Raw genomic sequence first — 25,067 nt, 5'->3', positions numbered from 1 at the left:
GGTTGAATACTAACTGCAGACCAGGACACCAGAACTCCATTGGTCATCTTTGAACTTGTTTTCGAGAAGGCAAACAGGTCTCAATTTAAACAACTGACAGCACCTCTTGAATGTGCAGCACACCACTGAAGCAGCAGTTTACATAATGAACTCAAGTCCTGGAGTCTGCCTTGAACTTGCTGACTCAAAAGGTTACAATGCTGCTACAGAGCCAAGTCAGGCATCATGGCTTATTGTTAGAACTCTAGCCAGACGTCAAGTTCAGAAAAATCAGCACCCTATTCTTCTATATTTTCTACTTAGGAGTATAGTGCATGCTGAAACTACATCCCCACTTTACATTTTATTTCTGTTCATTTCTTCAGTAATATTTCCTATTATGAGATAAATGTTATGGTGGGTGATGGTTTAGTTACTAACCAAATTACTGTTACTATCTTATTCCTTATTTGAAGTGCATTTGTGAAAGGATACAGTGAAAGAAAGTGAAGCAGGTGAATAGTGGGAAGGTTTTTTTTGGCACCTGGGCTATATGAACAAATCAGAACTGACAAATTCTTTGCAAAGAAAAACATTTAATCTGCAAATCCCACATGAAATAATTTTAATACATAACTAGTAAATTTACCATGGCAGTGTTCCAAGTCAGAGGATAAGGACAGGGCACTGTACTTTTTAATACACAATGTATTATTCTTGATATAAATGTTTTGATATGTTTCTTTAAGGTCATTTGATGAGTAGCTATGCTTTCCGGAGGTTAATTAGAGCACAATTGCTTTTATTCTCACCCCCAAGAAACCAGCAGAAAATGAATGACTTTTTATATACTTGTTTAATATAAGGGTATGCAGCATACACATGCAGAGTATTTGCTAGTCAGAGGATGCAGAGATTTATACAGGTGGACATTATACCAAGTAGTGGACAATATCAGTTCACTGCCAAAGTGGGGGTGCATGTCCATTTAAGGGTACCCAATGTAACAGGACTTCGTTTTTGAAATCAATGCTCAAGGCAACTAGATAGAACTGGTTTTCTATCCTTTTATTCTTTGTTCCTTCACACATCCAATCATTAATCTCAGTTTCTGGTTTGCGTCCAGAGCAGACAGCACCAAGTTATTGGCTTTTCTTTTGCTAGAATATTGTTTTGCAACTGAAGAAAGTGTGACTTGTGGAGTATGACATGTGCATAGTCAAGTAGTTAGCAAATATTTTTCCATGTAAAGGACAGTAAAGTGTGGAGCTCTCACAAAAAGCAGTAGATGTCACCTACTTTAATAATTTAAATTCAGAGATAGATTTTTGTTAAACCTGGGTATAAAAGTATACGGAGTTAAGGCAGATGAACACAGTTAAAATCCAAAACAGCCATGATCAGAGTGATGGAACAGGCTCAAGGGGCTGAATGGTCCACTGCTGTTCTTGTGTTCCCAAACATGCATGGACATACTGATTTTAATATATTAAGATAGAGATTGATGGAAAGAGTAAGTAGCCAACTAGAAAAATCTCAACAGAAAGCGAACACACACAAATGTGGGCACAACCACAGTGCTTCAATACACTGGGCAATAGCAATGCAAGAAGTAGTAATATCCAGCTACTCTGGCATGTCTGTAGCTAGATCCATTTGATTGTGCAAATAATTACGACTACCTGTCTAGAGAAACATTCCACTTCTTTACTTATCTTGTTATTGAAGTATGAACAATTGCAGAGCACTTCAATTTTTTGTGTCAACTAACAAAGCAATTTCTCTTCCCTCCTCTCTCAAATCACTGTCACCATGCAAATATTGACAGTTAATCCAGGTAAACCTAAACTTCAGAATTCAATCTGTTGTTTGACCAATTTTGACATTTGGGAAATCACTATACGAACAGCAACATTGTAGAATCCTAGGACAGGGAAGGAAGCCCTTCACAATATTAATACAAACTTGTTGAAGGATATTAAGTCAGGTATCAAGTTTGTTACCGATGCCTGACGTGGGCCAGGCATCAATACTGCATATTTTCCTGTGCGATGGCATTTTAGAGATTTCTCACAGGTCTGAACTTGATTAATTTTCACAGTTGCAAAACAAGCTCAGAAGAGTTATGTTCACATTGCAAAGTTCTCTGTTATCCTTAAAAAGCATTTTAATTCAAAAACTGTAAAAGGAGTGGAGGAATTTTCAATGCATTACCATTAGCAAAGAGCTTTAAAACAAAATCATACTTGCATTTTTAAAACTCAAGCTGTCATATGTTCACAGCACAAATCTTATCTTATTTTGGAAACCAGACCAAGTTGAAACAAAACTCAGTGTCTGAGGACAAGGTGGAAATCTAGTGACAAACAGGTTAGAATCCCAGCCATTCACCTCAGGTTTTGGGCTTGAATACAATTCAAATTGACAGGGTCGACACACAATCTGGCTATTATCTGGCTGTGTCCTAGTGGGCAAGTCAAAGGATACAGCTGTCAATAATTCAGCACAAGTTGTCATTAAGTTGACAGCTTTGCTCAGTGGTCATGACACAGTAGCGGGTAAAAGTGAGGAATCACACTGGAGAGACCAAGGTTGCATGAAAAGTGTAAGAACAAGTGGCAGGTGTTTTTTTTTTAATTTCAAGGCTATAACATTGTTTGGACCATGTGGGGGCAACTTTACTTTGCAAATGGGCCATGCTATATATGACCAAGGTGTGTTCAATAGCAACACTGGGAGTAAAAGTGAAATGACGTTCATAAGAAAACAAGATTCAGAAATGAGAAAAGGCCATTAAGTCCACTGAAGCTCATCTCTTTTATACTCCAACTCTCCAAATAAGGAAGCCCAATGCATTACTTTACTACCCTGCTTGTCAATCTACTCCATTCTTTTATAATTCCCTCATTAAAGCAGTTCTTCCTATTTGTTTAAACTTTACATTTTCCTTAATTTCCACTTATGCCCTCTTGTCTTACATGCCCTGGCATACTATAAAATAATAAGTGTATTTAGGGGAACAATTCCTCAGTGTACAGCATTTACACAGCATCAGTCTTTTTTTTGTACTTTTTAAATGTTTATCTTTCAATTGTCAGCATTGAGATCTTTCATCTTGAAAACAAATATTCATCAAAATTTATAAACGTCACAAGTAATGACAGGGAAACATTTAAGGCTTGGCTAACATCAAAACATTCTGTGACATAGGCATGCTAATATTTATAAGCCCAAAACACTAACATGGGAATGTTTACCTGCAGCAGAAACTATGAGTGAAACATATAGCTACAGACTTTACTAAGATGTCTGCTGTATCAGGTATATTTACCTAACATAGCAAGGGGTCTATGAGTACAACACCAGCCTATTATTGAGTACTACTGTAAGGGACACCAGGTTAAAATATGATTAAAATTGTGATTTCCATAAAGAGGAAAATTAAGGATATTTATAAACATCTTTTCAATCTCTTCTCAAATCATTTATTGAAACAAACAAAACCAAATATTAAAAAGCCTTTATTCAATTGGATTAATTTCTAAAGCGTGAAGTAAAGGAACCTCCTGTTACAATTTAAAGACTAAAGGCAGTCCTTGTACAGTGCTGTATTCTGGAAGGAAAGATGAGGGAATATCAACTGATAAAAGTTTAAAAGGGTTGCAGGGACAGGAGCCTGGGAATTCACATACTACCTTTGATGGAAACGGGACAAGTTGAGAAGGTGGTTCCAAAAAAAAAGCAAGCAGGATCCTTTACAAGCAGAGGCATGAAGTACAAAAGCAAAGAAGCCAAACCTTCATAAATCACTGGTTAGGCCTCAGTTGCAGTATCACGTCCAATTCTGGGAACTACAGTCTAGGAAGGATGTCCAAGCATTGGAGAAGTTCCAAGGACAAGGGGCTTAGGTTATTTGAAGGGACTAGGGAAGCCAGGGTTATTTTTGATAAAAGGGGAATTTAATAAAGGTGCTCAAAATGATCACCGTTTCGATATTGGAATCAGTTTCTCCATATATGTTCTTTACAATAGGGTCAATAACAGAGTTAAGATAATTGGCAAAAAAATCAAGGGAGATGAGGAGAATTTATTTTATTTAGTGTGTTGTTACAATGTGCAATGCTGTACCCGAAAAGGGTGGTGGAAGGAGATTCATTAGTAACTTTCAAAAAGGAATTGAATTTTACCTGAAAAGCTAAACTTTGCAAAACAATGGGGAAAGAGCAGCAGCATGAGATTTCTTTTTTCTGCGCTGTAAAATTCAGCTCCTTAACAAATTTTGTTTGTTAATGCTCCTGTGAAGCACCTTGGGATGTTTTATTAAGGTTATTGGGTGCTACATAAATGCAAGTTTTGCTGCTTTAGGATAGGGTCTATGTCTATGGCTGCAAGCAGTCCAACTCCACTGCCTTGCTGTTAGCAGAGCAGAACCATGGAATTTCAGGCCTGCAGAAGATAAATCCCAGGTTCAGTGAAAAAAAAAAGCAATTTCCTTCTGCCTGACAACATGGTATCATGCATTCATTTCCTACACAGATCATTATCACTTGCCAATGTTTTTAGGGTAAGGAACTTGGGCAATTATGACACCAGTAAATCAGAGGGAAATTCAAACCTCCATCATTACATGTTATACTTGCATCTTTAAAACAATAAGAGATTAATAAGGAATTAAAAAGCATGATCCCAAACTTGAAACTCATTATTCGTACAATCCCAAGGAGTTGGTCCTGTAGTAATATACATAGTTTGCTTGCAATTGCCTTTTTGCCCATTACTGAACAGCACGATGCTGGCATATACAGCTCATTTCACATGACAGCATGTTTCAACAAGCATGGTTGGGTATAGTAGCATATTGGTTATGTTACTGCACTAATAATCCAAAGTCCTGGATGAGACGACTGTTCCAATCCCACCATAGCAGTTGGGAGATTTAGGTTCAACTAAATTACTTTATATTCCTGATTTATTTTAATGAAGCTACTGGATTGTTGTTAAATTGCACCTGGTCCTCTCACGTTAGGGAAGCAAACCTGTCATCCATACCCAATTTGGCCCATGTGTCTCCAGGCCCAGCAATGTGGTTGAATGCCTTCCGAAATCTCCTAGCAAGCCACTCAGTTACATCAAAACCTCTACAAGAAATTACAATCCACACAGGCTGCAGCAGTTCAAGAGGGTAGCTCACCACCAGCGTCTCAAGAACATTAGGGATAGGCACTAAAAATAATGGCCTTGCTTGCAGCATCCAAGTCTTGTGAAGGAACATAAAGAAAGGGGTCTGCCACTGAAGTGAGGGATGAGAATCAACCTCTTCTGCTATCCCCCCACTTCTCTACCTAGTATCAATGCAGAACACTCAATATGCTTGGTTCATTCTATCTTGCTTGCTCTAATTAACTTCTAAAAACAAAAATCTCCTCCAATATACACCCCAGTGTGACATCTGCAGTTCCTTTACCCATGTTTCTCAATTGAAATTGGAAAAATAAGCAGTCTTTATGTTGTGGACATGTGCCAACTAGAAACCACATTCAGGCTCTCTACCCAACCTCTAGCCACACACCCCCTCTGCCACTCCCTACAGCACTTGCCCAAAAGTTTACTAATGGACACTTACCTCTGTTCCTTGAGAGAAAAACGGGACTTGGATATTTGGCAGAGCATACATTGCAGTGTCAGTTTGATGGTTCTGCTGGTAATTCTGCCCGTCCATGACACAATGTACTTTAAGCATTAGGCACTGTCCAACTGCATTCTGCACATGGTCAAAGTGTGTATAGTACCAGAGGCAAAGAATAAAGGGTACAATCGATCTTATCTGCTATATTCTTGGCATACCATGACCTAAAAGAGAAGGGGAGATAAAGAATGACAGTGATTTTTCTTAAAACAAGAAGGTTAATATTGCTAACAATTTAGATTATGCTGGTAAAAGAAGTTCTTATTTCACAACAGAATTTGTAATTGCTTTGGATTGCTTTCACTCAGCACAACACATCAGCAAGAATGACTCAGATTTTCTTATTCCAATCATTTTTCATTTGTTTTCATGTTGAAATTTTTCTATTACTCTAGTCTAAATAGGATCCTGTAAATTTGTTTCACTGACAGATTTAGTTCAGAGAGCAATACTAATTCTAAAAATGTTGACGATAGGATTGTTCCACATTTTAAATGTTAATTTGCATTAAAGATCAATTTCTGCACATAACACTAAGTATATTACAATGTGGCACAAATGGGTTTAATTTTCATTTCTCTTGAAAAGTCAATGTTTCTTTGTAAGTCAATGACTAAAAACTCGCCTTCCAAATGTAATGGAAATATCTACAATATATGATTTTCTTCATTTACCAGTCACCATAATAGGACTTAGAATGAAGGCGGCTGGGTATATTTTTTGCCCCATCTTCAATTGTCATAATCTTTCTTCTTAGTTTTGTATCAATATTTTCTTATTCAGTTTGCCATGTCAACTTTCACCAGTTGTCAGCGGCCTGATTGAAGAAACAGGTTAAATGAATCAAAAAAATCTGCCATTTTCTCCTTTCAGCAACCGAAATGTATAATTCCCAAAATTAAGTTCTAAACATTACAAAGAAAATATTTCACAATGACACAATTTCATTTATTCATTGAATTTGCCCCTTAATAAACATATTAAAGTTTTTACCTAAGGGCCTCAAGTCTGTTTCAAAATCCAGAGCTTTGACCAGATTTTGGATATATACCGGAAAAGGAATACTGCATGGCTGTGGGGCAGAGGACCAAGGCTAATTGTCCAGCTCTTTCAAAAGACCCGGTACAGGCACAATTGGCTAAAAGGCTTCCTTCTGCACTGTACCGCAACAGTTCAGACTTTTCAAGCACATTTGTGGTTTGAGCAAGAAGTCTGCATGATTTCCCAGTGTGCAATTTATGCATCAACTGGAGTTGACGAGTTTGTCCCTTCATGCTGTGAGGAATTTCGAAGAAATTGGACATTGAATTCTCAAAATGTTTATTTCAGGCAAGTGATTCATTTATAAGTGAATTAACTATTGTGCATTTTAGTTATAAACTACATAAAAAAAAAACATCCTTAAGCAGCAGCACATGTGAACAGCAAGAGCTGTGATTTGGGTTTCTTTGTTGAAGACAAACAGAATTTATTTTAAAGTCAATCACCTCCTTTGATCACATATTTGCTTAAAACATCTCGCTTTTGAATCATTTTTGAGGGTTAGGTAATTTGTTAACTTGGTAACTGCATAAACAAATGTCCAAAAGTTCATTGTTTAAGAGAATGCTACACTTAGTAAAAACTGTACTAGCAGTAAAATTCATGAAAGGTGTACAGGATTTTCCACTTCTGGCATGTCAGGGAATTAGGCACCCTCAGCAAACAAAATAATTATCGAAGGGTCATGAGGACTCGAAACGTCAACTCTTTTCTTCTCCGCCGATGCTGCCAGACCTGCTGAGTTTTTCCAGGTAATTCTGTTTTTGTTTTTGTTTTGGATTTCCAGCATCCGCAGTTTTTTTGTTTTTAAAATAATTTTCCATCCGTTCATCGCAAGAAACAGTGAAATCAATGCTTAACTGCTTTAAAGACAGGGACTAACTTATGATGCAAAAGGTACCCGAGGGTACAGAAAAGGCAGAGGACAACTCTGCCGAGAGAATCAGACAGGGTTTTTATAGAACAATGCTTTAGCAGTTTAAGTCCCATTCTCCCACAAGGCCATTTTGCTCAGGCCCTCAATATTTCCAGATTTCAGCAATCACCAATATCATCAGATTCAGGTCCCATCAACATTCTAAAGAACCCTTATGTCCAGCCAAGAAATCTGCCCTTTCCACCATTCCATCTCAGGCTCATGAACCACCCCCACCCCCCCACCTCCCCCGCCCCATTAAATTACTCAAGCCCGTGGACTGCACTTGTAGTGCTCCCCAAGCTCAGAACCGCTCAATGCTCTTGTATAGTATCGTGAAAGGCCTTCTCAATGCCCACCCGATCACAAAGTCCTGTTTCCACTTATCAAAGAGCCTGACCCATAAAATAATCCTGTTTTTATTGGAACCAAAGGATCAATCTCACAAAAGGAGCACAATTCAAAATACTGCTACACTTTGAGAATCTATTTCAGTACTATCAGACCCTGGGTCCCCACCCAGTGATCCCAGAACTGTCTCCAATCAAACTCGATAAATTTAAGGTATGACTTTAGCAGTAATTTGGAAATAAATGAGATTCTATGTGTAACTTAGAAGAAAAAATTTAAAACAGCAGAAGCCAATGCTACTGGAAAGTTCACAATCCCATTTTTGACTGGACCTAAAAGTCAAAGAACACAAAAGCATCCCTGACTTTAAAATACCCAAATAGCCAATATCAGAAACAAACTACATGGCAGGAAGTGGCAGAGGGAGAGGATATTGCTTTAAGAAAGTTAAGACCCTGTTTCCTAGTTTCCACCTCCTAACCATGATCTAGCCAGAGGTATACCACATTGTGCTTTGGAAGAATCAGTTTAGGTGGATGTTAAAAATGCTTTGGGATTGTTCAAATAGCAGGAATTCTCCTCATGTTCTGGTCAATAATTTTTTTCTCAGCCAACATCATTCTGAAATAGATCATATGGTCATTCATCTAACTTTGCATTTATGAAATCTTGCTGTGTACAAACCGGCTTCTGTATCTATCCAGGTAAGTTACCACAATTCAAAGATTCTTGGGTCATCGTGAAACTTAATAAGCTATTAGGTGAATGCAAGCTCATGTCACGTAATGAAAACATGCTTCATGTATGGGATATCTTCAATCCTATCATGACACCTTCATTTGCATTTAACTGTACACATGGAGTCAAACAGGCTGTGACAATTTACTCATATTTGTTTGAATTAGTGTACCCAGGAAATGAAAATGTGAAGAATCAGTATTCTTCTTGCTTTGTCATTTATCCTAAAAGGCATTCATCCATGCTCAGTAAAATGTATTATTCTGAAACTACACAAACCCACAATTTGTTCTGCTAAATTTATCAAACATTAAAATAAATTCATCAAAATTACCACTAATATGCCAAAGTATTGTCAAAAACATTAAATCATTGGCAGTTATTTTATTTTCCTCAACACTGAAATTCAGCTTATGTTGGCCTCTTCACAGTTCAAAGATGAAATTGAGAATGAATTACCCACAAGGACTTTAAAATGAAGTTATTGAGTTTAATACATGGATATTCGATGTCTGTATTTACGTGATCCCATATCATGTTGCTGAAACATTGGCGTTCTTTACACAATAGAACTCATTGTTGGTTTGAGCACTTCAGCATAGTAATATTTTAAATATATATATATATATATATATTTACATCCAAACGTGGGGTTAATTCCTTGTTTAAGGTTCAAGCAATGACAGTGCACCAAAGCACTGTGTAATCCAAATAAGTCAGAGAAGTCCCAGATTGGATCTTCGAAATAATGAGAGAATCTCAGTTAGAACAGCAGTGACGGTATTACAACTTGCCTCAGGAGCACAGAGGGGGGAAATCAGCCAAGATTTTCACTCCCTATCACTATCCAGTTCTCCAAGATTGAATAAGTGCTGCTGTTTGAAGAGGGCAAGGCCTGGTTGAGATGTCTCATGTTCAAATAATCCATCAAAACTCACGAATAGCCACTGTGAGGTACCAGCAGGCTACCACGACACATACTTCTGACTTCCAAACAGGAAGGTCGAAAACAGGAGAAGAAATCAATTTGAACTCACTTCAGAAAACTTTATTTCATTATGCTTTGTGAATTTTTGAAAGAATATTGATAAAATGTACATCATTGAGCTACACTTTTTTTCATGCAGCATTAAATTTTGCACTCAACAGATGCAAGTGCCACAAAATGGAATTGTTTGCCAATGTTGTTATCCCATGTCACAGTCAATGAGACCAAAGTCAATACCATTAATTGCAAATTAAAACTTACATTATTTTGTCTGAACATTGTGACCCAGTCTCAACTTCAGAACAATATGTTCTACGAACCACTTCACATGCTAGTCATCCCCCTTTGCAAGCAAGATTATCAACTGGTACAGATTTGGGCACTTTTGCATTGTGGACTCATGCCAATAGGAAGTGTAGAATTTTTCAATATTGATAACTGAGGTGGTGCATTTTGATAGGAGGAATAAGGAGGTCACATATTCCTTGAAAAATAAGTCTAAATAAGGTACAGGTGAAAGGGATCTGAGGTACAGATACACAAAATCATGAGAAGTAACAAAGCAAGCTGGTAAAGCTGGAAAAAAAGGAATATTCTAAAGGAATAGAATTGAAAAACAGAGAAATTAAGTTAAACTTGTATAGAACTTTGGTTAGACCACACTTGGCAGCTCTGGTCTCCATATTATGAAAAGTGTATAGAAAGGCTGGAGAAGAGCAGAAAAGATGTAAAAATGACACCAGAACTTAGAGGTTATACTTATCAGGAAAGACTGAACAAGGTGGGGCCCTTTTCTCTAGAAATGCTGTGCTGAGCTGTGACCTGATGGAGGTCTTCAAGATTCTTCAAGGTTAGACCTTGAGATGTTTCCATTTGTGAGTTCAAAACTAAGAGCCATAAATTCAGGGTAATCACTAACAAATCCAACAAGTAATTCAGGAGAAACCTCTATATCAAGAGAGTGATTAGAATGTGGAACTTGCTATTATATGGAGCAGTTGAGGTAAATAGCACAGATGTATTTAAGGGGAAGCTAGATAAACACAATAGGGGAAAGGAATAAAAGATTATGCTAATATGGTTAAATTAAATGGGGCAAGGAGGCTTGTGTGAAGCACAAATAGGAAGCAAACACTGGATGGCTTGCTTCTGTGCTGTACATTCCACGTAATTGTACGTGATGTTTAGAATTCTCGAGACATTGTTCATGGTGTAAGTTGCAGCCTGACCTCACTCAGGCAGACACTTCATGGTCTTGTAGACTTCCTGAGGATCTCTTGCTGGCTCCTCAAGTTTACGTAACTATATTTCTTACTTGAAAAATAAACAAGAAATAAATCTGGAACTCAAAATTACAGGAATGAGAACACTCAGAAGTGCGCTTTCCGAATCTGAACTAACGCATCAGAACTGACAGTAGTACAAACAGTATAGAAAAATCATTTAAAACTGAAAAAAAGCACTAATCCACCAAACATACCAGAAACAAAAAGTATTCCATGTATTCTTGTACACAAATATGTGTGTAATGTAGTTTAAAGTTTCCTGCATTTGGAAGTATCATAATCTTCTGATCTCAATCCATTTTGATCCACGGGGCTGGATTTTGCTAGAAAAATAACAGCGAAACTTGTGCTGCTCAGCGTTATTCGCGTGCAAATCAGACAGCAACTTCCAGTGAGTACATGTGCGTAGTTAATTGCAAAAATTTGGAAGCTGTTGTCAGAGGTGCTTTTGGCCTCCATAAAAAGCTGTGCAGAAATAGCATCTCAAGTACTAAAGTACTAAAAGGAGTGAGGTTCTTGTAAGCAGAGAGTGGCTAAGCATACCACAAAAATTAGCACTTGGCCCTTCCAGTTTAGGTATCATTTTAATGTGTAGTAATTCTTAATTACTGACAGTGGCACTGAAAATTAATATTTATAAGTGTGGACTCTCATTCCTTGAGCTGAATTCAATCCATTATTCTTTAGAATAGCATTCCCATTAAGTTAGAATATGCCTAGGCTGGAGAGTTGGGAAGCGGTTTTAAACCATAAAATCATGTTTTAAGGTACAAGGTTTGCAGTTTGATGGTTAGAACATCAAAAATAAGCTCAGTTAAATAACTTTTTAATATAAGTGGCATACAAAAGGAATTTTCTTCCCCATTTTAGTAAACACACAGTTAAGTTGCAAAAAAAGTACTACATACAAAAATGCTATTGTCAATGTACAAGAAGCAGTCATCCTGGTAAAATGACTATGTCACTCTCCCACCACTGTAAACAAAATTTTCCAAAGTGACAATATCACCAACTGTATATAAGCCAGTAAGAAATGTGAAACATTAAAATGCCTTATAAAAATTCCACTGTATAGTTCAAGCTACACCAGATACTGTAATTCCTGTGGTATTGATTCTCTAACATGTTAGGTCTGGAAAATAAATTTCAGATCAGGTGAAAACTGCTCAAATCCTTGGCTTTTTTCATTACAACGCAAAGATGAAAAACAAAGGTTTGCAGTTCAAGTGTCAATAAGATTGAAGAATGAGAAAATGGGCAACAACAAACCAAGAAGTGAATAGGTGACACCACATTCGTGCTTAAATATCCTGAAGATTATAGAAGGAAGAAAAGATAGAGAGGCAGGAATTAGCTATGTACAGAGACTGCATTTGAGGTCCAAATGGAAATTTTCAACTCCCACAGCCTTATCTCACCTGAAAAACAAGTGGCCGGCTGTTGAACTCTGGGAATCAGTGGGAGGAAAGTAATGCCCAAAGCTTGCCTGATACAATTTTCAGGTACTCAATCCATATATCTGCCTATTTCCAATAAGCAGCTGCTTTGAAATGCAAATCAAGATCTTAGGAACTTCCTTGTTTACAATATTCAGGTAGAAGTGGTGGAGTTAGGCCAGACATTGTGGGGGCTGAATAGCAGTTCTTAGAGACCACTGGTGGCTGCTCAGATAAGGGGCAAAAAGATTTTCTTTCCTTTTGGTTCCACAAAAAAATACTCTAGCCTACCCTCAACTTTTACTAAAAATTGCAACCAGTTTGCAGCCACCTTATATGGGGGTTTTTAGTGTGCTCTCTTCTATACTGCCAAGCTCGGGAGATGCAGACATCCATTTCACATGTTCCAAAATCTATGATATCTGGATCTCACACACTATATAAAGGTACACTTTTGAATCAAAGAAGTGCAATCAACTGATTCATGCCTTTCCTCTTCCAGTAGTACAAGTACCTCGAGTGCAAGTTCTATAATTATACTGGTTCTTCATGACTAGGACTTAACAGGGAGCTATTCATTTATTTAATTATAAAGATCAAAATATAGGTATTGGGAATGCTGATATTGCTCAAATTGTTGTAAAGACTGCTTGAATAATTATCAAAAAGGGGCCGATTAATTTCTTAAACATTTTTACTGCATTCCAAAAACAACAAAAACCCACAAAAATCACCATTTCACTTTTTAAAAAAATATTGTATGGAATAGCAATTGGTAGCATCTGTATTATGCACCATGTTTTTAAAAATACTAAATGCTGGAAATCTGGAATAAAAACAAAAAAGGGGGTTTTCTGACCTGATTCTGGGTTCCACTCTGTAAAGGAAAAGTTAATAATTTGGGTGGGACTCCATCAGAACAGTCCTGATGGAGTTCCACCCAAAGTATTAACCCATTTTCTCATAGTCTATAGTCAACAGTCACCCTATTATATTTTCAGCAGTTTTTTTAAAAATCTGTTACTGCATATTAATCTTTTGTAGCATACATACATGGGTGAAGTGGTTTGGAAGATAAAATGGAGTGCAAGAATTAAGATATCTGTTAAAAATCTTACATTTGTTTACACTTCCTGTCAGCTTATTCTTCCAAAATGTTATCCAATGAACAGCTTAAATAACTATCAAGTTCAGCTAAATTAATAATCAGAATAGTTTTTTTATATGATAAAATATTCCACCAGAACATTTTATTTACATTTAAGATAAAGGGGTAAAAACAAAAACAAAAAAACTGCGGATGCTGGAAATCCAAAACAAAAACAAAAACAGAATTACCTGGAAAAACTCAGCAGGTCTGGCAGCATCGGCGGAGAAGAAAAGAGTTGACGTTTCGAGTCCTCATGACCCTTCGACAGAACTTGAGTTCGAGTCCAAGAAACCAGCTTATATTTCAACTCTTTCTTGGACTCGAACTCAAGTTCTGTCGAAGGGTCATGAGGACTCGAAACTTCAACTCTTTTCTTCTCCACCGATGCTGCCAGACCTGCTGAGTTTTTCCAGGTAATTCTGTTTAAGATAAAGGGGTATGACTTTACACTAGATAAGTCAATAATGCAATTTATGTTTTTCAGTCACATTTGAAGAAAAATATGCAGGAGGGGCAATCTTACACACCAGATCCTATAATATATTCAAAAGTTATGGTGTCAGACACCATGTCTCACTTTGTTTTGATGACTGGCAGTGTACTATTTCAAAAGGATGAACACTGAAACTGGAGCTTGTGCTAGGTACTGAAGATGCATCTACGCCTATGACCCATAAAAATCATTTTGCTGCATGACTGGGGTTATTTTCAGTGATCAGTTTCTCAACAATTTTTCAATTAAGATTGCTTTAAAAATAAATTTAAAATTGAAGCATTTATCAAAACTAACCTCATCATTCAGTGTTAAAAAATATTTGAGGCTGCAGTAATGTGAAACTACCAAGATATGATGATTGATTGCAGAGTCAGTGTTACATCATTTGTAAACCAAGTCAAACAGGAAAACGATTGGGACCAGACTTTCCACATCCGTTTCTCTAGCAGTCATAATAGGTACAAAAAGGAAGAGTAGGTCATTTAGCCCCTCAAGCCTTTTGCCATTCAATCTGATTGTGGCAGATCTATACTGTACCTCAACTCTATTTACCAGCAATTGCTTCATATCTCTCAATACCCATACCCAACAAAAATCTATTGACCTCAGTCTGAAAGGTTTCAACCGACCCACAATGTAAACTAGTGATTTCTGATTTCATTCCTAAATAGCCTAACACTAATTTTAAGATTATGCCCACTTGTTTAGGATATCTCCGCTGGAAGAAATCAACATTATCAAATTCCCCCAAGCTTTTTAAATACCTCGATTAGATTGCCCTCAATCTTCTATAATTAAGGGAATACAGGCCAGGTTATGCAACCTGTTCTCAATCTCAGTCCTGGTATCAATCTCTGCCGTACCCCTTCCAAGGTCCAATATACTTTCCCAAAGGTTTAGTGCTCTAAATGGAACACTGTTCTCCAGAAGCAAATAGCTAGCTACCTGATCCCACATAGAGCAGATGACACCATATATTTCTGTGAAGTTTCTTTTAAAATTTTCCACTTACCACTCCTGGCTCAATTTTCTTCTTTCTTATCCTAAAGATACTGACTCATGTTGGTACACAATTTCACATTTACCAGCAACCATCCAATATCTTACCCAAATTAACTTTCCACGTATGAAGCTAGGCCAAGTACCTGAAAACTATTTCACCCTGAAGGTTGTCACAACTGAATTTCATCCTGTTCTTATCTTTCTGGCAAACACCAACGGATAGTAGCGAGGAACCAAATCCTCGTCAGCACAGCAACACAGAAGCCAATTCCAGCACTTCATTTGTTGGCCCAACTGTAATCGATTAACTAAGTACACACTTAAAAAAAAACAAATTGAACCTGAAACTTCTGATATGTTTTAACAAAGTGCTATATCAGAAAATGCCTCTACGGTCAAAAAAGTGGCGCTCTCCATTTCTTCAGACAAAAATATGAAATTATATTCAATTTGTACCAATAAAGATGGGACCTCATTAATACATCAATTGTTTAATACAAGACATGCAGATTACTCTGGCTGCTGGATATCAAATCCTAGTAGCTGGCAAATGATGTCTTCTTGACCAACATTCAGTCTTTTGCAATGAAATTCTTGTAGGAACCATCAAACACAATATTGATCTAGCAACATTTAAAAACATATTTTCAAGACCAGGTTTCCCTAGATAGCCCAATGGGTAAAAGTGCAGCATCAAGTCAAAAAACTAGTTCCAAGTTGGATCTCTATTGCTTTTAGTTAAGCAAACTATCTGGGTGGCAACTGGGTGTTAGAACTGTTCTCCATGCCACCAGTGTTTAACAAAAAATTCATCGTTCCTACTTCTGACCACCATCTGGTGACGTGCATGCGCGGTTGCTGAAAGAGGGCAGGATCAAGTTCAGCTTTAATATTTCCCATGGTTGAGTGACCTGTTAACGCTCACGCATAGGCACCCACAAAGACTAGCCAAGGACAAGGTACTGGAAGACAGCGACCACCAGCTGACTGTTTGCCAGCAGAGGTCACTCCCTTCAAGAAAGAACACGTTGTTTTTGCTTACTTTGTATCACTGAGAAAACTCAGCATTAAGTTACCCAGATGGTAGGATACCAGCTAAATATATATAATGTAAAATAAAAACAGAAAATGCTGGTAAAACTTAGCAGGTCTGGCAGCATCTGTAGAGAGAGAAACAAAGTTATGTTCATAGTCCATATTAACTTTGCTTCTCTCTCCACAGATGTGCCAGACCTGTTGAGTTTTACCAGCATTTTTAGTTTTTATTCCAGCCTTCCAGCACCTGCAGTATTTTGCTTTCATCTAAATATAGAAGGTACCTTGGCTTCTATTGGAAATGTTAATACAGCTCTCTTACATTATTAGTTCAAGATCTCTTCCAAAGTAATTTATTAAATGTGTCATTTGCCAATTTACTAAATTAATTCAATGAAAATCAACAGGAATGTATAAATGAACTGCGAGATATCCAATTTGATTGCAACTCTTTGCTTCCTTTAAAAGCATTGACAATAGACTCAAGACGTTATGTACTTTCAGATCTAAACTAGAGTTGGACAACAGTACGAGTAAACAATATTACTGCATCTAGATAGTGTGGAGATACTAGAAACATTAACAATGAACAGTTTGTGATGCTAAGGTGCTACATTATTAGAACAAAACCATTAAAGATTGCAATCATGTTAATGATATTGATCTCAAATTCATTACATTGTAAACCTTCCACTGTCTCAAAATTATAAGGACACACTTGTCATCAGTAAAATAGTAGTTAGCTTAGGGCATCTGTTTTCAAAGTTGATTTTTAAAAAAATAAACAAACATATAATGTCATCCCTGTAATTATATGACCCTGTTCATTGTCCACCTATATTCAATTGTAGGCTCTCATTGTTTGAGTTCATAAACTGCAGTTCATAAACCCTTGGTTTATTTAACTTCAGTTAACAAGGTTCAAAACAGTACCAAATTCACTGTCTCAGGCTTGCCTCTTTTCAGCTCTCAGGTCTGGATTTAAATTTAACGTAAAGAGAAATAATGAAAGACATGGCTGTTAAGAGATACAGTGTAAACTGAATAATGACTGGTCATTTCAGTTGCCAATGGGCATGTCTGCCACACAAAAACACAGTTGACACTTTGACCTCAGAAGGACATTGATAGACATCAGGTTGGTTTTGTATCAGTTTCTAAGGTTCTTGTTTAGTATCCGGAAGAAGGCAAAGATAACTATATTTTTGCCCTGCTTTACTGTAAAACCCAAAAAGCATGACAGAGACTGAAGTTGGAACTTCTACACATTCTGGGAAGTACTATTTCAAGCATGGATATAGCGCAGTCAGACGTAGTATGACATTCCCACTACGCTGCTCTGATAATGTTTCTCAAGCCTAACTTCAGATGAGAACTCACACACACTAGTGTAATCGCTTTTCCATTTTCTGCATCAGGCAAGTGCTAGTTTGGCTTAGTGGTAGAACTTCTTCTGAGTTAAGAAGCCCTGCCCCAGGTCCTGGAGCACAGAATCAAGGCTGACACTATAGAGCAGTAATAATGGAGCATCCCATTGTTGGAGATTTCATCTGAAATTTGGCATGTTAAAGCATAACTCTGTTACATTGCTTAGATGGATATAAAGGATCTAGAAGAGTAAAATATCCTCACCAACTTTGTCAAAAACGTTTTCATATTTCTGACCCTGCCTCAGCTCGTGCTGCTGAAACCCTCAACCATACTTGTGTTACCTCCAGATTTGATTACTCTAACGCATTCCTGGCCAGCCTCCCACATTCTACCCTCCATAAACTTGGTCATCCAAATCTCCACTGCATGTGTCTTAACTCACACCAAGTCCAATTCACCTATCACCCCTGTGCTCACTGACCTACATTGGTTCCCAGTCCAGTAAGGCTTGATTTTAAATTTCTCATCCTGGTTTTCAAAAGCCTCCAAAGGCCTGGACCCACCCTATCTCTGTAATCTCCTCCATTCCTACAACAGCCCGAGATGTCTGCACTCATCTTATTCCAGCCTCTTTGAGTATCCCCGATTTTAATCTCTCCACCACTGCTGACCATGCTTTCAGTTGCCTAGGCCCCAAGCTCTGGAATTTCCACTCTATCTTGCTTTCCTTATTTTTTTAAAATACAGACTCCTTAAGATCTACCTCTGATCAAGTTACTTTTGTCACCTTCTGCCCTTTTTTCTCCTTATATGGCTCAGTTATATTTTGCTATATAATGCCTCTGAAGCACTTTGCGGTGCCATATGTTAGAGGCGCTAAACAAATAGGAGGTTACAGTCACTGTGTTTGAATTATTGCATATTGCAGTGTAACACTATAAAAATGTAAAAATTAAGCTAATATCATATTGTCGCTGGACTGGTAATTCAGAGACCAAGGGTAATGCTCTGAGGACCTGGGTTCGAATCCTGTCACGGCAGATGGTGGAATTTGAATTCAATAAAAATCTAGAATTAAAAGTCTAATGATGACCTTGAAACCATTGTCGTAAAAACCCATCTAGTTCACTAATGTCCTTTAGGGAAAGAAATCTGCTGTCCTTACCTGGTCTAGCATACATGTAACTCCAGCAACGTGGTTGGCTTTTAAATGCCCTCTGACAAGGGCAATTAGGGATGGGCAATAAATGCTGGCCTAGCCAGTAATGCCCACATTCCTTGAATGATTAAAAAAATCTAACTTCAATTAGCCATTTCAATCACACTTCTGCATCTATTATTTCTACTTTTGTAGAAATGTAATGAAGGCTTCTACCCAACTTGTGACAAATAGGCTATTAAAATAACTATTGCAAATTTGCATGTACACATTTATTTCCATATTCAACTAATAGCTTCAGCTCTCAGCAAAAGTAGGAGAACACATTAAGTTTTTGTTCAAACTATAATCAGAATCATCCCCGATTTGTTTTAATAAAATACCAGTCTAAATCAGCTGCAGGGTAAATGTGGGATATTGTGTCACCAAATCTTAAATGTTCTACAGCTTATGTAGATGTTAGTAAGCACGTAAACAATCAAAATTTTAAACCCCAGATAAATAAAACACTGCTAAAGGGGCAACATGCAAGAAAGCAACATATGCAAAATCACAAAACCAAAACTGGCTTTGAAGAAGGGAGGAAGGGTGGGAACAACCCACAGAGAGCCTTTAAACCACATATTATTTACAATAACCATATTAAATGGCCTTCCTTAGAGCAGCCAAGGGTCAGGAGTTCCTAGCAGATTTTAATTTTGAATTGAAAAGTTAGATGAAAAGAAAATGTTGATGTAGCATCATCTTGTTAATGAACTGGTTATTGGCTCTTTCAAGCACACAGAAAATGACAAAGAGCTAGATTAAGAACACAACAATGGATCCTGTAACTAAGTCAATGATTAAAATTGTGTAAGATTATATTCTCTATTTTTGTTATCATATCGTGCTCACTAGCATTTTTATTGTTCGATATTAAAGCGATACTCGTGGAATCCTACAGCATAGACCATTCTGGCCATCATCCCTGTACCCCTTATCTGAAGCAGCTATTCAATTAGTCCCTCTCCTCTGCTCTTTTTCCATAGGCCTGCAAATGTTAACATATAAAATGTTGTTTTGCATAATAAGAATTCTTGACTTAAAATTAAGTTTATGTCAACCAGTACAGCTCTGTTATCTTGAGGGGAGTTTACACATGTTAAAGAACTAAATTCACATAATGCTGCTTGAAGTACCTAAGACATCAGCCTGAACTAAAAGCTGCCAGCTTCAATTAAGCATTGTGGAAAATAATTAGTTCTGTTCTCTCAATATATGTTGCTGAAAGGATTTTCAGGAATATATAATCAAAAATAGTTTGATAAAAGAAATATGGTGTTAAATTCAGCAATGAGTTTATACTTTAATATGCTCCAAGAAAAATAAAGCAACTTCACAAAATTAAGCTTATTTCTGTGAGGAGATTACATTGGCAAATATATTAAATTAAATGTGAATTGTTCTTCTCAAATATCAACCTGAATCTACTCGAAGACCAAAATCTAATGCAGAATAAAAATTTAACATTTGAGAAGCAAACATTGAGAAGCAAACTGATTGTAGTTTACATACTCTGATTCAATTCTTTAACAAATCATATTAGGATTGAGCTCTTGATTAAATTATGCAATACTGCTATGGGAATACAGTGTGCTTTGGGGTACTTCAGCACAAAGACAAAAGAAAGTCATAGATTCTCCCTGGGGAAAACAGGTCAAGGAAAGGTGAGGGTAACTGACTCTTCTTGGGAACTGAAAACTGCATATTGGATTCGAAACGTTAACACTGCTTTTCTCTTTCCACAGATGTTGCCAGGCCTGCTAAATTTCCCCAGCACTTTGTGTTTATTGCTATTTTCGATACTTGCACCAACTCAATGCTGACACTCATGGCATTAGGAATTGCACAGATCCTGACAGATTAAGCGACTGCGTAAGATTTCCCAACTTCACAAAGAAACTGGAGCCCACTGTGTAAATCGTGGTGCCTTAAAAGGCCCTGAGGTATTTCAACCGGTCAGCTGGCACACCGGGCCGGATCTGCCCAAGAACGTTGCACACCCTACATAAACAAGACATAGCGTCCCAGGTTTGTCCTGGTCAGAGGAAGCCTATCAAAATTATCGGGTCACTTTTCATCCTATCGCCCACCGAGGTTGAAAGAAAGAACAAACAAGTAGCAGCAAAAGTTTACCTTTTTACACGTCTGATTCCACACAACCGGTTCCCTGATGCCGAGTACCAACAGGAACAAAAAAAAACTTCCCAAATTTAAAACAGTGCAACTGACACTAAGTAACTCATCTCGCCAAACATGTTAAATCCGTGTTGATTAGTTATTTCGTAACAAACTTCTTTTTCATGGGAAAGTAATGAAACAGTTGAGGGAGGGAGGGAGGAGGAGGAGGAGGAGGAGGAAGGAAAAAGAAAGACAAGGTTTGTCTGACAACTCATGTTTCAGTCTGGAATACATCAGTTCGTAAGAGAGAGAGAGAGAGAGAGAGAGAAAAATGTTCCAACGCGTCGTTTCCAACTTTGAATAAAAGACGCCGAGCGGATTTTTTTTTCTCTGTCTCTCTCTCTCTCTCTCTCAACCCTCCCATGTTCACCCAGAATCGTTCCCACCCAACATGATGCGGTGCCGATAAAGCGGAAATAAAAGTTAGAAGATTAAAAGAACAATCTGAAGCAAACAGGGAGGGGAGCGCCCGTCATAGTTTTCTCTCTCTCTCTCCCTCTCCCCCAAACGCTATCACATCATTTACCTCCTCATTTCTCGATGCTTTTAATACTTACCAGCCTTCTTCTGTTAAAAAAACAAATGGGTTTTTTTTGGAGGGGGGGGGATTTGAAAAAAAAACCAAATGAATTTTGGATTTTTTTTTTTCGGTGGGATTATATCCAGGTACAATTCGACTTCACAAAAAAAAAGGAAAGAAAGAGCTGAGCTGGACCCGTGGCTTTTAATGAAATATATAAAACGACATAGAAGGAAGAGGAGAGGAGCAGAGAGAGAGAGCTCCGGATTATATTCATTCTTACTGTGGAAAGCCAGAGTCTGTCCCTCTCCGGACTGTTTGTACCAATAAAAAAAAACCCTAATGTTTGCACAATAGAATCCTTGTCAGATCATCTCGATGAGATCACTTCCCTGGGCTATTAACAGGAGTTGTTTCAACTTAGAATTATTAGTTGTTTTTTTCAAAAAAATCCGACCCTTCCAACATCACATTTCCCCTGGGGAGAGGGAAGGGGGGGGGAGGAGAGAGAGGAGAGGGGGAGAGGAGAGAGAGGAGAGGGGGAGAGGAGAGAGAGGGAAGGGGGAGAAGGGGGAGAGGAGAGGGGGAGAGGAGAGAGAGGGAAGGGGGAGAGGAGAGAGAGGGAAGGGGAGAGGAGAGAGAGGGAAGGGGGAGAAGGGGGAGAGGAGAGGGGGAGAGGAGAGAGAGGGAAGGGGGGAGAGGAGAGAGAGGGAAGGGGGAGAGGAGAGAGAGGGAAGGGGGAGAGGAGAGAGAGGAGAGAGAGGGAAGGGGGAGAAGGGGGAGAGGAGAGGGGGAGAGGAGAGAGAGGGAAGGGGGGAGAGGAGAGAGAGGGAAGGGGGGAGGAGAGAGAGGGAAGGGGGGAGGAGAGAGAGGGAAGGGGGGAGGAGAGAGAGGGAAGGGGGGAGGAGAGAGAGGGAAGGGGGGAGAGGAGAGAGAGGGAAGGGGGGGAGAGGAGAGAGAGGGAAGGGGGGAGAGGAGAGAGAGGGAAGGGGGGAGAGGAGAGAGAGGGAAGGGGGGGAGAGGAGAGAGAGGGAAGGGGGGGAGAGGAGAGAGAGGGAAGGGGGGGAGAGGAGAGAGAGGGAAGGGGGAAAGGAGAGGGGGAGAGGAGAGAGAGGAGAGGGGGAGAGGGGGGAAAGGAGAGGGGGAGAGGGGGGAAAGGAGAGGGGGAGAGGGGGGAAAAGGAGAGGGGGAGAGGGGGGAAAAGGAGAGGGGGAGAGGGGGGAAAAGGAGAGGGGGGAAAAGGAGAGGGGGGAAAAGGAGAGGGGGGAAAAGGAGAGGGGGGAAAAGGAGAGGGGGAGAGGGGGGAAAAGGAGAGGGGGAGAGGGGGGAAAAGGAGAGGGGGAGAGGGGGGAAAAGGAGAGGGGGAGAGGGGGGGAAAAGGAGAGGGGGAGAGGGGGGGAAAAGGAGAGGGGGAGAGGGGGGAAAAGGAGAGGGGGAGAGGGGGGAAAAGGAGAGGGGGAGAGGGGGGAAAAGGAGAGGGGGAGAGGGGGGAAAAGGAGAGGGGGAGAGGGGGGAAAAGGAGAGGGGGAGAGGGGGGAAAAGGAGAGGGGGAGAGGGGGGAAAGGAGAGGGGGAGAGGGGGGAAAAGGAGAGGGGGAGAGGGGGGAAAAGGAGAGGGGGAGAGGGGGGAAAAGGAGAGGGGGAGAGGGGGGAAAAGGAGAGGGGGAGAGGGGGGAAAAGGAGAGGGGGAGAGGGGGGAAAAGGAGAGGGGGAGAGGGGGGAAAAGGAGAGGGGGAGAGGGGGGAAAAGGAGAGGGGGAGAGGGGGGAAAAGGAGAGGGGGAGAGGGGGAAAAGGAGAGGGGGAGAGGGGGGAAAAGGAGAGGGGGAGAGGGGGGAAAAGGAGAGGGGGAGAGGGGGGAAAAGGAGAGGGGGAGAGGGGGGAAAAGGAGAGGGGGAGAGGGGGGAAAAGGAGAGGGGGAGAGGGGGGAAAAGGAGAGGGGGAGAGGGGGGAAAAGGAGAGGGGGAGAGGGGAGAAAAGGAGAGGGGGAGAGGGGAGAAAAGGAGAGGGGGAGAGGGGAGAAAAGGAGAGGGGGAGAGGGGGGAAAAGGAGAGGGGGAGAGGGGGGAAAGGAGAGGGGGAGAGGGGGGAAAAGGAGAGGGGGAGAGGGGGGAAAAGGAGAGGGGGAGAGGGGAGAGAGGGAAAGTGGAATAAACTTTTTAAATGGAGAGAGAGAGAAAGAAAGAGAAAGAAAATAAAACTTTTTCTAAAGGTTGGACTGGGTCAAACTTTTAACAAAAGAAACGTCAACACGTCTCCAAACGTAGTTTCAAAAGCACTTTTTAAGGCCACACAAAATATGGAAACGCTCGGTTTCATTCGACAGGTTCACTTTCTTTCCTCTTTTTATTTTTTGAAAAAATAATTATTATATTTTTCGGTTCTGTTTGAAGAGGGAGAGAAGTTGCGGTTCGAGATACTGAAGGTTATAGAGACGGGGAGTCTGAGCTGTTGTGTGAGAGAGAGAGAGAGAGCGAGAGAGAGAGAGGCCTACACAGCCTGGCGCTAGATTTACAGCAGATCAGCGCTCGGTGGCCGCCCGGCCGCTCCGACCCGCTCCGACCCGACCCGCCGCCGCCGCCGCCTGTCGCTCGCTCCCGCTCGCTCGACGCACTGAAAACAAAAAGGCTTCGGGTACCGACCTGTGCGACAAGTGAGGAGAGTGGGGGCCGCGGATCGGCGGGCTCCGGCTTTTCTTTTTAATCCATGAGGTGCCTGTGCGTCCGGGCGGCTCGGCTTCCCTGTCAGCCCCCCGCACTCACTCCACTTCCTGTTTGGCCGCCATTGCTCCTCACACACGGGCTTCCTCTGATTGACGTCAGGGCCTGGAGACAGCAGGGCTGGGACTGGGGGAGACTGATCCCGGGGGCTGGGACTGGGGGAGACTGATCCCGGGGGCTGGGACTGGGGGAGACTGATCCCGGGGGCTGGGACTGGGGGAGACTGATCCCGGGGGCTGGGACTGGGGGAGACTGATCCCGGGGGCTGGAACTGGGGGAGACTGATCCCGGGGGCTGGGACTGGGGGAGACTGATCCCGGGGGCTGGGACTGGGGGAGACTGATCACTGGGGCTGGGACTGGGGGAGACTGATCACTGGGGCTGGGACTGGGGGAGACTGATCACTGGGGCTGGGATTTGGGGGAGACTGATCCCGGGGGCTGGGACTGGGGGAGACAGGGACTGGGGCTGGGACTGGGGGAGACTGATCCCGGGGACTGGGACTGGGGGAGACTGATCACTGGGGCTGGGATTTGGGGGAGACTGATCCCGGGGGCTGGGACTGGGGGAGACTGATCACTGGGGCTGGGATTTGGGGGAGACTGATCCCGGGGGCTGGGATTTGGGGGAGACTGATCCCGGGGGCTGGGACTGGGGGAGACAGGGACTGGGGCTGGGACTGGGGGAGACTGATCACTGGGGCTGGGACTGGGGGAGACTGATCCCGGGGGCTGGGACTGGGGGAGACTGATCCCGGGGGCTGGGACTGGGGGAGACAGGGACTGGGGCTGGGACTGGGGGAGACTGATCCCGGGGGCTGGGACTGGGGGAGACTGATCACTGGGGCTGGGACTGGGGGAGACTGATCACTGGGGCTGGGACTGGGGGAGACTGATCACTGGGGCTGGGACTGGGGGAGACTGATCCCGGGGGCTGGGATTTGGGGGAGACTGATCCCGGGGGCTGGGACTGGGGGA

General features: G+C 40.8%; 1 protein-coding gene across 5 annotated transcripts in view; it reads right to left on the bottom strand.

Moving 5' to 3' along the window:
* Positions 1–24,181, bottom strand: part of LOC121286830 (protein strawberry notch homolog 2-like) — a 160,448-nt gene extending 136,267 nt beyond the window's left edge. For 2 of the 5 annotated variants that reach the window (XM_041203899.1, XM_041203903.1), the window contains exons 1-2: positions 24,013–24,181; positions 5,603–5,829 (exon numbers count right to left, since the gene is read on the bottom strand). In XM_041203899.1, coding sequence (XP_041059833.1) covers positions 5,603–5,719 — 117 coding nt within the window. In that variant the 5' untranslated portion in view covers positions 5,720–5,829; positions 24,013–24,181. Of the gene's footprint in view, positions 1–5,602; positions 5,830–6,339; positions 6,483–20,809; positions 21,088–21,657; positions 21,707–24,012 lie in introns of those variants that run through there. The other 3 variants (XM_041203901.1, XM_041203902.1, XM_041203900.1) reach the window with 3 other exon arrangements.
* Between the last annotated feature and the right edge of the window lie 886 nt (positions 24,182–25,067).

Source organism: Carcharodon carcharias, chromosome 14 (assembly GCF_017639515.1).
Source record: "Carcharodon carcharias isolate sCarCar2 chromosome 14, sCarCar2.pri, whole genome shotgun sequence".
NCBI classification, from domain to species: Eukaryota; Metazoa; Chordata; class Chondrichthyes; order Lamniformes; family Lamnidae; genus Carcharodon; species Carcharodon carcharias.
Note: the sequence above shows the minus strand (reverse complement) of the source record. Positions and strands in the feature narration are given on the sequence as shown.